Source organism: Scyliorhinus torazame, chromosome 2, assembly GCF_047496885.1.
Source record: "Scyliorhinus torazame isolate Kashiwa2021f chromosome 2, sScyTor2.1, whole genome shotgun sequence".
Taxonomy (NCBI): domain Eukaryota; kingdom Metazoa; phylum Chordata; class Chondrichthyes; order Carcharhiniformes; family Scyliorhinidae; genus Scyliorhinus; species Scyliorhinus torazame.
In genome coordinates this window covers 256818805-256831188 of record NC_092708.1, presented here as the reverse complement: position 1 = coordinate 256831188, position 12384 = coordinate 256818805, and the positions used below count along the sequence as shown (strand labels likewise).

At 49.7% G+C, this 12384-nt stretch overlaps 1 protein-coding gene across 2 annotated transcripts in view; it reads right to left on the bottom strand.

The window, feature by feature from the left end:
- mapkbp1 (mitogen-activated protein kinase binding protein 1) overlaps window positions 1–10969 on the bottom strand; it is a 420608-nt gene extending 409639 nt beyond the window's left edge. For both annotated transcript variants that reach the window (XM_072486182.1, XM_072486183.1), the window contains exon 1: window positions 10721–10969. In XM_072486182.1, the coding sequence (XP_072342283.1) occupies window positions 10721–10837 (117 nt within the window). In that variant the 5' untranslated portion in view covers window positions 10838–10969. The remainder of the gene's footprint in view (window positions 1–10720) is intronic.
- Between the last annotated feature and the right edge of the window lie 1415 nt (window positions 10970–12384).

Sequence of the window (12384 nt, the reverse complement as noted above, 5' to 3'; positions counted from 1 at the left end):
GGGCGGGGGGTTGGAGTAATGCCCATGTGTGTAGGGGGTGACATTACCCATGGGTGTGGGGGGCCCACAAGCTCACTTAGAGATCAGGGCACCCTTCCAAAATGGCGGCCCGACCTCGGAGATCAGCTCCCTAGTGCTGAAAAAGATTCTAAGTGTGAGCTAAACCGGGGAGAAACTCCCCAGGACCCCAAAAAGTGACTTAGTGTGCGATTCAATGGCTACGTAGCACCGGAAAAACAGCTTGCTGCGTGGCCAATGAAAGGCAGGAGACCCCGCTTGAGGGATCTACCCGGCTCGCCGGGCCTCGCAAGATCGTGTTGCGATGTAAATCCCGGGATCACTTTTTGGCAAATCTGGGATGGATCCCAGGACCGCCCGACCTGGCCACCAACGCTGGAACCGAACACTGAGCCTGGCCCAACCTGACGCACGAAGACCCTGCCAGCAACCCAGACCCGGACTAAACACCCCCAAAACGGCAGAGATCCCGCGCGAGGACCAGAACGCACCGAAAGGTAGACCCGTCCTTGCGGAACATAACTAGCTACAAAGCAAAGCCAAATAGAATCTCCGGCAGCAGCGTACCTCTCCCTGATGAACTCAATGCATTCTGTGCTCGTTTCAAGCAGGAAACCATCAAACCATTGACAGTTGCCACAATAGCCTCGGACACACCCATACCTACCGTCAATTCTTCCGAAGTCAGATCGGCCTTCTTGAAAGTGAACTCTTGGAAAGCAACGGGTCCTCACGGAGGCCCCAGTCGTCCACTCAGATCCTGCGTGGACCAACTGGCGGTGTGTTCGCAAACATCTTCAACCTCTCCCTGCTCAAGGTTCCTATCAGCTTCAAGAAGACCACCATCATACTGGTGCCAAAGAAGAACCGGGAAACGTGCCCCAACGACTACCGTCCGGTTGCTTTGACATCGAACATTATGAAGTGTTTCAAGAGGGTGGTCATGATATACATCAACTCCCAGAATACCTAGATCCACTGCAATTCGCATACCGCCACAACCGGTCCACAGCAGACGCCATCTACCTGGCCCTACACTCATTCCTGGAGCATCTCGACCACAAGGGCTCCTACATCAGACTCCTATTCATTGACTAGAGCTCTGCTTTCAATACCATAATCCCAGCCAAGCTCATATCAAAATTCCAAAACCTAGGACTTGGCTCCTCCCTCTGCACCTGGATCATCAACTTCCTGACCCCTAAAAAACACAATCAGTAAGAAGAAACACTAACACCTCCTCCAGAATAATCCTCAGTACAGGGATCCCGCAAGGCTGCGTACTTAGCCCCCTACTATATTCCCTATACACACACAACCGTGTGGCAAAATTTGGCTCGAACACCATCTACAAGTTTGCTGACGACACGACTGTAATGGGTCGGATCTCGAACAACGAATCAGAGTACGGACGGGAGATAGAGAACATCGTGGCATGGTGTATCGACAACAATCTTTCCCTCACCATCAGCAAAACTAAGGAGCTGGTCATTGGCTTCAGGAAGCAAAGCACTGTACACACCCCTGTCAGCATCAACGGGGCCGAGGTGGAGATGGTTGACAGCTTCAAAATCCTAAGTGTGCACATCACCAACAATCTGTCCTGGTCCACCCACGTTGACCCTACAACCAAGAAAGCACAACAGCGCCAATACTTCCTCAGGATACTAAGGAAACTTCACATTGACTCTTACCAATTTTTACAGACGCACCGTAGAAAGCATCCTATCTGGCTGGTGTGGCAACTGCTCGGCCCAAGACTGTGAGAAACTACAGAGAGTCGTGAACACAGCCCATCACACGAACCTGCCTCCCATCCATTGACTCCGTCTACACCTCCCGCTGCATTGGGAAAGCGGCAAGCATAATCAAAGATCCCTCCCACCTGGGTTATTCTCTCGTCCAACTTCTTCCATCAGGCAGGAAATACAAAAGTCTGAGAACACGCATGAACAGATTCAAAAATAGCTTCTTCCCCGCTGTTACCAGACTCCTGAATGATCCTCTTATGGACTGATCTGATCTCTTCACACATCGTCACTGAGCAGTACTAAACTCCGTATGCTTCACCCGATGCCTGTGTCTATGTATTTACATTGTGTATTTATGTCTGTCCTATGGTTCTTTTCATCTATGGAACGGTCTGTCTGGACTGTACACAGAACAATATTTTTCACTGTACGTCGGTACACAAGACAATTAATCAAATCCAAATCCAAATCTTATAGTGAAGCATAAGCCTTACTCTAATTTGCAGAGTCCCGAGGTACCTGAGGATTTGGGATTCATCCCCATTACCTCAGAGACCTTGGGCGAATGCCGTTCAGCACTGATCCCCACAAACGGGGGCCAGGCAGAATGACATCTTGTGGGGATCTCCCAGGGGATCGGAGGCCCCCAGCTGCATGCCCTTTGGGCAGGGTAGTGCCCTGGCACTGCTGGTGCCACCTGGACACCCTGGCAGTGCTATCTGGCATGTGTACTGCCAGTGTGCCAAGCTGGCATTCTCTGCACGCGTGTGATCGGGCCGGGGACCCTCCCATTGTGCATTCAGACTGGGTGGGGGGGGGGTGGAGTTTGGGGACTGTTTCGGGGGCCTCGCAGATTGTGATGCCTTTTAAAAGTGGGGTCCCGATCTCTTGCTACCCTGTGGAATTCCAGTGAGCAGAGCTCCCCACTGCACAAAACGGGGCTATGTGCGAGCTCGGTCGCGGGGCCCCTGTCCAACGAGTCCCGTTGAATAGCCATGTGTTTCTTGGCATTGCGAGCGCCGGGAAACACGCGGCTGAACGCATTCGCTCGGGGACTTTGTTCCCTTTTGGGAGAACCGCGCCTTAAGTGCCGATTGATAGCGGGAGGGAACTCACCAGCAGAGCCAGCAGGAAACTCACTGTAAAACCCACCGCAAATCAACTTAGAAATGTTGACATTAAATTCCGCCCCAGGTTTCCTTTCCAGAGCAGCAAGCAATCATGTCCCACTGCAAACCTACCATCCCAAATCCCAGGGACTTGATGCCCGTGTTCCAACTCGCACTTAGTCCCATTCACACACACCCTCGCCCCCTATGCTCACTAATCTACACTGCCTTCCAGTCCAGCAAAAACAGCCATTTTAAAATTCTCCTCCTTGTTTTACAATCCTTCCGCATCCCCCCTGTCCTAAACCAGCAGCGGGGACATAAGTTTGGCGGCAGCTCTTGCTATCAGGGGGTCCCTCTGTGGCCATGGAATTCACCCCCCCCCCCTCCCCCCCTCCCCACCGCCATCTGCAACCCCAGGGCCCACTGAAGGCCCCAGGTTTCACTGGGCGGTCTCACCTTGCGGCAGATGGCCTTTCTGCAGATGTGGTGCTCAATTGACCACTTCAATATTTCACTTGGTCACCCCAGCAGGTATTGATCAGTCAACTTTCCTGCTACTGGCAATATGGCAGCGGGAAGACTTTGGGCACCATTCCTAACACCCTTCCCCGCCATTCTGCCAGTCTTCCTGACCAAGTGAAATATTGAAGTCTACATGTGACTCCGGACCCACAGCAATGTGCTTGACTCTTCGCTGCCTGTGAAAAGGCCTTGGAAGCCACCCAGTTGAATTCAACCACTACAAAGACACCCGGTGAGGCACAGTGCTATACAGTCGAGAGGGGGTTACCCCGGGAGCCTCAACATCCACTCTCATCAAACATGGGCAAGGATTACCACATACTGTCCCCCGTCAGCTGATGAATCAGTACTTGGAGGAAGCACTGAGGGTGACAAGGGCACAGAATATGCTGTGGCTGGGGGACTTCAATGTCCATCACCAGGAGTGGCTCCGTACCACCACAGACCAAGCGGGCCGGGTCCTAAAGGACATAGCTGCTAGATTGGGACCGCAGCAGGTGGCGAGGGGGCCAACAAGAGGGAAAAACATACTAGACCTCTGCCTCACCAACCTGCCTGCTGCAGATGCAAGTGTCGGTAGAAGTGACCAGCACACAGTCCTTGTGGAGACAAAGTCCCTTCTTCACATTGAGGATACCCTCCATCGTGCTGTGTGGCACTACGACTGTGTTAAATGGGACAGGCTTCAAACAGATCTAGAACTCAAGACTGGGCATCTATGAGGCGCTGTGGGCCATCAACACCAGCATTTGACCGAGTATGGCATCAAGGAGCCCGAGCAAAACTGGAGTCAATGGGAATCGGGGGAAAACCCTCCTCTGGTTGGAGTCATACCTGCCACAAAGGGAGACGGTTGTGGTGGTTGGAGGTCAATCATCTCAGCTCCAGGACATCACTGCAGGAGCTCCTCAGGGTAGTGTCCAAGGCCCAACCATCTTCAGCTGCTTCATCGATGACCTTCTTTCCATCATAAGGTCAGAAGTGGGATGTTTGCAGATGACTGCACAGTGTTCAGCACCATTTGCGACTCCTCAGATAATGTAGCAGTCCATCTCCAAATACAGCAAGACCTGGGCTTGGGCTGACAAGTGGCAAGTTACATTCGCGCCGCACAACTGCCAGTCAATGACCATCTCCTACAAGAGAGGATCTAACCACCGCCCCTTGACATTCAGTGGCATTACCATCGCTGAATCCCCCAATCAACATCCTCCACTATCAAGGCACAAGTCAGGAGTGTGATAGAGTACTCTCCACTTGCCTGGATGAGTGCAGCTCCAACAACAAGCAAGAAGCTCAACACCATCTAGGACAAAACAACTCGATTGGTTGCTCCCCCTTCCACAAACATTCAAACCCTCCACCAGCGACGAACAGTGGCAGCCGTGTGTACCATCTACAACCTGCACTGCAGTAACTCACCAAAGTTCCTTAGGCAGCACCTTCCAAACCCATGACTCATTACCATCTAGAAGGACAAGAGCAGCAGAAACCTGGGAACCCCACCACCTGGAGATTCCCCTCAAAGCCACTCACCACCCTGTCTTGGAAATATATCTCCATTCCATTACTGTCGCTGGGCCAACATCCTGGATCTCCCTCCCTAACAGCACTGTGGATGTACCTACACCTCAAGGACTTTAGCGGTTGAAGAAGGCAGCTCACCACCACCTTCTGAAGGGCAACTATGGATGGATAATAAATGCTGGCCTAGCCGGTGACACATCCCATGAATTAATATAAAAACTCAGTCTCAAGGAAGTGAGGCCGGCAGTAATAGGACCTGGATAGGCCTCAGGCCTGTACCTTTGTACAACTGACCCAGACCCAACCTGATCAAAGGCCACAGATCTGAAAGGCTAGCTCTGTTTCTCTTCACAGATGTTATCTGACCTGCAGAATATTCCCAGCAGTATGTTCTTATCTCCTATCCCCTGGGTGTTCCGATGTTGGCTGCTGCATGTGCGGTGTTACTTCCCGCAGTGTTCAAGCACACGGTCTAGGCATCGCAGTCTGATTGGAATTCTAGGCAGTGACTGCCATATGCTACATGGCCCGCTCACCCATGGAAATCCACTTGGGTGGTGTGCAGTGCTCACTTAACGATTGCCGATTCGCTATTAACAATAGCCTTCAGACGCACGGCCAGAGGCCTCGGCAGTCGGTGGGAGTTATGGGTGGTCAGAGGGGCAGAGGGGCAGGGACAAGGGTTGCCCCCGAAACGGGAAACACGATCCAGGGGTTGGCATGGTGGTGCCGCGAGTGGTTGCCCCTGGCTGCCCCCCCCCCCCCCCCAGCGCCTCACCCTCCCCCCCGACCCCTCAGCCGAGTGTCTTCCTCCCCCTGCCGAGCGCAGAAATGGCAATGCCAGCGCCCCCGTGCGCTTTGCCTGTGAGCAAAGATGGCTACTCACTGCCTCGGCTCCCCACAGAAGTCCTTCTGCCAGGTTCACGTTTTTCAAAAGGAGTACTAATGGGCGCCAGCGTGACCACTTGCTGGGGAGGCTGCTGAATGACGTGAGGCCGTTGGATAAGGGGAGGCTCTCGTTAATTGTATGGAAATAAGGATTAAGTGGTGATAATTGGTTTCTCGCCACAATACGGCGAGATCCCGATTTTGCTTACGGGAGCGGGCCGGTTGCTTAGCAAACTGTTTGCCTCCCGGCGCGGTTCTTGTTTTCTGCTTCTCCCGCTATTCACCAACCTCGTTTCGCTTGAGCGAGAGCGTGATGGGGCCAGAGAATCCTGCCCTTAATCTTTCTCAGAGTCTAGAAGCTGCTTGATCATCAGGCACTATTCTGCCAGATGCCCTGAAGTATTGTCCAATGCAACACTCGCCCATCCAGACCAAAGAGAAAAACAAACCTCTCATTTCTTGTTTTTAATAAATTTAGATTACCCAATTAATTTTTTTTTCAATTAAGGGGCAATTTAGCGTGGCCAATCCATCTATGCTGCACATCTTTGGGTTATGGGGGCGAAACCCACACAAACACGGGGAGAATGTGCAAACTCCACATGGACAATGACCCAGAGCTGGGATCGAACCTGGGACCTCGGCGCCGTGAGGCTGCTGTGCTAACCCACTGCGCCACCGTGCTGCCAACCTCTCATTTTTTTTAGAACTTATTCATCTTGCAAAGATTTGTCTGAACATTAGTGATTTTGAAGCTCAGTGACTGCTGTTATTTAGGAAAATGTAGCAATCTCTAAGGGCACAGTAGGATCTCACAAACTGGAATGAAATGAATGATCAGTTTATCAATTTTGGTGCTGTTACTTCAAAGAGGAATATTGCCCAGAACATTGGGAAATATCGCTGCACCTTCTTTAAATAGTGGAGGTTCTATCATGTCAACGTAAACCGCTGGAATCGGCATTTAACTTTTCATTGGAAGAATGATAGTTCCCTTTGGGTTACACTTGAAGATCAGTTTGAACTGAGTCTAAGTTGGGCTCGAACCCACAGCTCCAACAATACATCCAAGTCCTTCCAGGTTCAATTCCTGGTCGATGTTGTTAGTTGACCTCGGGGTTGGCAGTTTGGTTGCAATTGTCCTCTACACATTCAGGCAAGGTCTTCTTCTTCAGTTCTCTATGCAAGGGCAAGTCCGATCCACAGCAGCATGGTCTCCACCATGGATCCGGCAAGGGGGCAGGTCCCAACTCCACCCCAGCCAGAAGTGGAAATCAAACCCATTGCTGTTGTCACCAATCTAATCGACGCCAGCCGTCCAGCCACCTAGCTCCCTCAAGGTATCCAGGTTGCCGTGGAAACACGCACTTTGACATGCATGTTGTAAATAGTGATGGCACAGGCTTCAATTTTCTTTCCCTGGTCAGGTATCCTTCCCTCTCTTCCTGCCACCCTTAGGCGCCTGTTGGGGAGGATTCACTGGTTGATATCAAGCTGTCTGCTGTGTTGTGAACGCACCTTCCATAGTCATCAAGTCTTTCAGCGGGACTTGAACCAGGAGCTTCGGACTCAGAGGCAGGGACGCTACCCACTGCGCCACAGGACCTACTATCTGGCTAGGTAGAAGGGGAAGAAATGAGCCACCCCTGACCACTGTCCATTGACCCCTACTTAAGTGCCACCTGGATTGCTAAGGTCAGAAGCAGACTTGCCTACAATACTCCTCCATGATTCCACAAGCTGCTGACACTTGCTGTATAAGCTCACATGAAGATTGGCGAAACATTCTCCTCTGTTATCCACCTTGGGATTACCCTAGCTTGGTTCCACTCCACACATAGTCACAGCATCTCCAGCTGCGGCTTCACATTCCACCCCTGCCCGTTACAAGTCCCCAACAATCCATCCTTGGCTCCTTGCTCTCTCCTCTCGAGTCCTTCACCAGTTCTGCCTTCTTACACTACTTGTCCAACACCCAGACTTGAAGAAGCTGAAAGTTCCTCCAGTGAAGCACTAGGAAAGTCAAAAATGGATAATCCACATGCCCACCGTGCCTGACAAACTCCGTGCCCTTGCCACAGAATCCCTGAACACTGTATCAGGCTAGTCAAAGCTTTTGTCATCCTATTAGACCCCGAGCTAAGCATCTGACTCCTTATCCTCTCCATCACCTTAAACTCTCCATCACCCTGCTGTTCCTTGCCCCACCAGTCACCCCTGGGATTTGGCCAACCAGATCCGACCCTTTGGTAAGCCCCTTTGACCTCCTTTTTCAAGATCCTATCGGAAACCCACTTCTTTGACCAAGATTTTTCCCTGGCTTTTAATCTCAGCATCTTTGACTGGGCATTTTTGCCATTGCGCCTCTGTGAAGCGTATTTGTGGAATATTCTGCTGTGTTAAAGGAGCTTTTATTCTGGGATCACCCTGGATGCCTGGAGAATCAGAGAGAAAGGGAGGGTGGCAAGGTCTTCACGTTGTCCTGAGATGGGTACCGGCCCTTGCTGCAAGCTGCCTTGACCTGGTGAACCAAAATGCCACCAAGCCAGCACTTCCATTGAAGTCACCAGAATTCTGGGCCAAAGACCATCAAACAACTTGGGGACAGTAGTAATATCCTGCTTGTAGCAATATCCTGCTCTCCAGCCCTTATTAATTTCCTCCTCAGGACCTACGAAGGAAGCATTAATTGTGCTTGCCTGATGCAAGGTTTCCTGTGAACATACTCAGGTTTTTAAATGCCGAAGTGCTTTAACTTGACACTGTGCAGATGACAGCAGTGTCTCAGTCAGCAGCTAGTGCAAATGTTGGCACCAATGGGATGCCCAAGGACATCAGTACTCGCACAATCATGCACGTTACACACTTAATACATGATGTGCTTCAGATGGGAGGAAAATGAGGATAGGAAGGTATTTTATTCACTAAATATATTTGCAGTCACTTAAATGCAGCCGTTTACTTTGATTCATCATGACACAGAGAGTGCCATTTTTAATCTTATACCGCTCCCCTTCACTCTGAAACCTTGCACTGAATGGAGGTAGGAGTAAAACATTGACATGTCTTGATTTAGCACGAGTGTAAATGGGAATGAAGATCATGCCACTTGATGACAAAACATCACCATGCATTTTCTCAGCCTGTTTGGCCGATTGGAAGCATCAATAAGCCAAACTCACCTCCACTGGAGACATTTCAGATATATCAGCAACAAGCTCATGTACTCTTCCTCTATCACCTCTGTCCCCGTAATCTTGAATGCACCCATTATCGGGTCCATTGCGAACCATCCATGATCAGACACACTGACTATAATTTGAAATAACCCGTGAGTTCCTTCCAGGGAGGCCAGAACAGTGGTAATGGCGATACACAGATCTGTCCCGGGTAGAGAGTCCCCTATGATTGACAAATTCAAAAGCAATAGTCCAGATAGAATGAGTGTGAAAGTAAATAAAGACACTCCGGATTAGAGGCAGAGCGAGTGTGAAAAACTAAACTCTAAATAAAGTGAGTGCGAATAATGAAACTCTGGACAGAGCGAGTGTGAACAGCAAAACTTTGCGGAGTGGAGGCAGAGTAAATGTGAATAATTCAAGTCCGGATTCGAGGCAGAATGAGTGTGAATAATGAAACTCCGGATTGGAAAGCAGAGTGAGTGTGAATAATGAAACTCTGGATTGTGAAGCACAGTGAGTGTGAATAATGAAACTCCAGATTAGGGAGCAGAGTGAGTGTGAATAATGAAACTCTGGATTAGGGAGCAGAGTGAGTGTGAATAATTAAACTCCGGATTAGGGAGCAGAGTGAGTGTGAATAATGAAACTTCAGATTAGGGAGCAGAGTGAGTGTGAATAATGAAACTCCAGATTAGGGAGCAGAGTGAGTGTGAAAAATGAAACTCCGGATTGGGAAGCAGAGTGAGTGTGAATAATGAAACTCCGGATTGGGAAGCAGAGTGAGTGTGAATAATGAATCTCCGGATTGGGAAGCAGAGTGAGTGTGAATAATGAAACTCCGGATTAGGGAGCAGAGTGAGTGTGAATAATGAAACTCCGGATTAGGGAGCAGAGTGAGTGTGAATAATGAAACTCCGGATTGGGAAGCAGAGTGAGTGTGAATAATGAAACTCTGGATTGGGAAGCAGAGTGAGTGTGAATAATGAATCTCCGGATTGGGAAGCAGAGTGAGTGTGAATAATGAAACTCTGGATTGGGAAGCAGAGTGAGTGTGAATAATGAAACTCTGGATTGGGAAGCAGAGTGAGTGTGAATAATGAATCTCCGGATTAGGGAGCAGAGTGAGTGTGAATAATGAAACTCTGGATTGGGAAGCAGAGTGGGCTGTGAACACTCCAGGTGAATGTTAAGCTTCAATACACCATGAACCCGGAGTGTCCGCCTGGCACTACCCTGGAGGAAGCTGCACGGGAACACTGGAGCTATGAACAATGTACACCTCTGAGAAACACTGAGCTCGGATATATGCAGACTCAGCAAGGGAACAAGATGCATTCGCCTGTGATATTCGACTGCAAATTCCAGTTGGGATCACTATTCCTGCTTTGCTGGCATTAACGAGTATCCCACACTTTATAATATTCTGGACAGGCTCTTAGCGGCACCTCTGTTAACTGTCCCTTTAACCCATTTACTTGGTGGATTAACCTTTCAATTGTTCTGGTTAATGAACCCTTTCTGATGTCTCCATCCCCCCCCCCCCCCCCCAATCCTTTGCTCTCTGAGTGATACTCCCGGGGCTGCCTGCTTTTATTTGCAATCTGTTGGGACCACCTTGCATCCTCTCTCCTCAGCATTGAATGGACTATTGACATTGCCCAGTTGCCAGTTAGTTGCGCTGCCTGCCTGTGTGTACACAGCACAGGGGGTTGACACTCACCTTCTCACTGATATTCTTGCCGGCACTCTGGTGTTTGCTCCTCCGCAGTTTGAGTGAAGGGGAGCGGAGCAGTTTTTTAATCCTGGTGGTGATGGTGGGAGTTCCGACATCGGCCATGGTTCCTCATGCATGCCCCCCCTGCTCCTTCCCCCACACTTCAAGGTCCCTGTCCCCCGTCCCGGAGCAGATCTCGGCCGCCTCCAGTGTCTCCTCGGCCGCTGCCCCGTTCACTCGGAGCGGCTGAGTGCCGGGCAGTGCCCCGCTCTCCCCCTCACCGGCATTTCCGAGCCCCCACTCCCCCCCTTCCCTCCCACCTGCCCCGGGGGATGAGCCCGTCTGCTGGGGGTTTCTCACATCCCCCCCGCCCTCCCCACACAGAGCAGCCCCCGGGCCGATCAGCTCCTGCAACCCGATCCCAGAGCCTGATCCCGAGCAGATCTCACAGACACATCGCCCCCTCCGTCAGTGCTCCAACATTACACAGCACAGTGAGGATACACACTGCCGAAGGTACCCAGAGACCACTCAAACTACCAGCAACTGCCAGGCTCATTGGATCATTCACAAGGATATACTCCCAGTTCAAAGACACAGGTCAGATATACACCCAGACTGATGTACATCACATATACACCCAGACTGATAAACATCACATATACACCCAGACTGATGTACATCACATATACACCCAGACTGATATACATCACATATACACCCAGACTGATAACATCACATATACACCCAGACTGATGTACATCACATATACATCCAGACTGATATTAATTCCTTTACACCCAGACTGAAACACATCACATAGACACCCAGACTGATGTACATCACATATACACCCAGACTGATATACATCACATTTACACCCAGACTGATATACATCACATATAAACCCAGGCTGATATACATCACATATACACCCAGACTGATGTACATCACATATACACCCAGACTGATATTTATTTCATATACACCCAGACTGAAACACATCACATGGACACCCAAACTGATATACATCATATATACACCGAGTCTGATATACAGCCCATTTACACCAAACTGAAACACATCACAAAGACTCCCAGAGTAATACACATCCCATAAAGACCCAGACTGATACACATCAGATATACACCCAGACTGATACACATCAGATATACACCAAGATTGATACACATCACATATACACCCAGACTGATACATATTGCAAATTCACCTGGACATACAGACATTGCAAATACACCCAGTCTGATACACATAGCAAATACACTCAGAGTGATACAGATTGCAAATACACCCAGAGTGATACAGATTGCAAATACACCCAGACTGATACACATTGCAAATACATCCAGAGTGATACACATTGCAAATACACCCAGACTGATACATATTGCAAATACATCCAGAGTGATACACATTGCAAATACATCCAGGGTGATACACATTGCAAATACATCCAGAGTGATACACATTGCAAATATACCCAGACTGATACACATTGCAAATACACTCAGAGTGATACACATTGCAAATACACTCAGAGTGATACACATTGCAAATACACTCAGAGTGATACACATTGCAAATACACCCAGACTGATACACATTGCAAATACACTCAGAGTGATACACATTGCAAATACACCCAGACT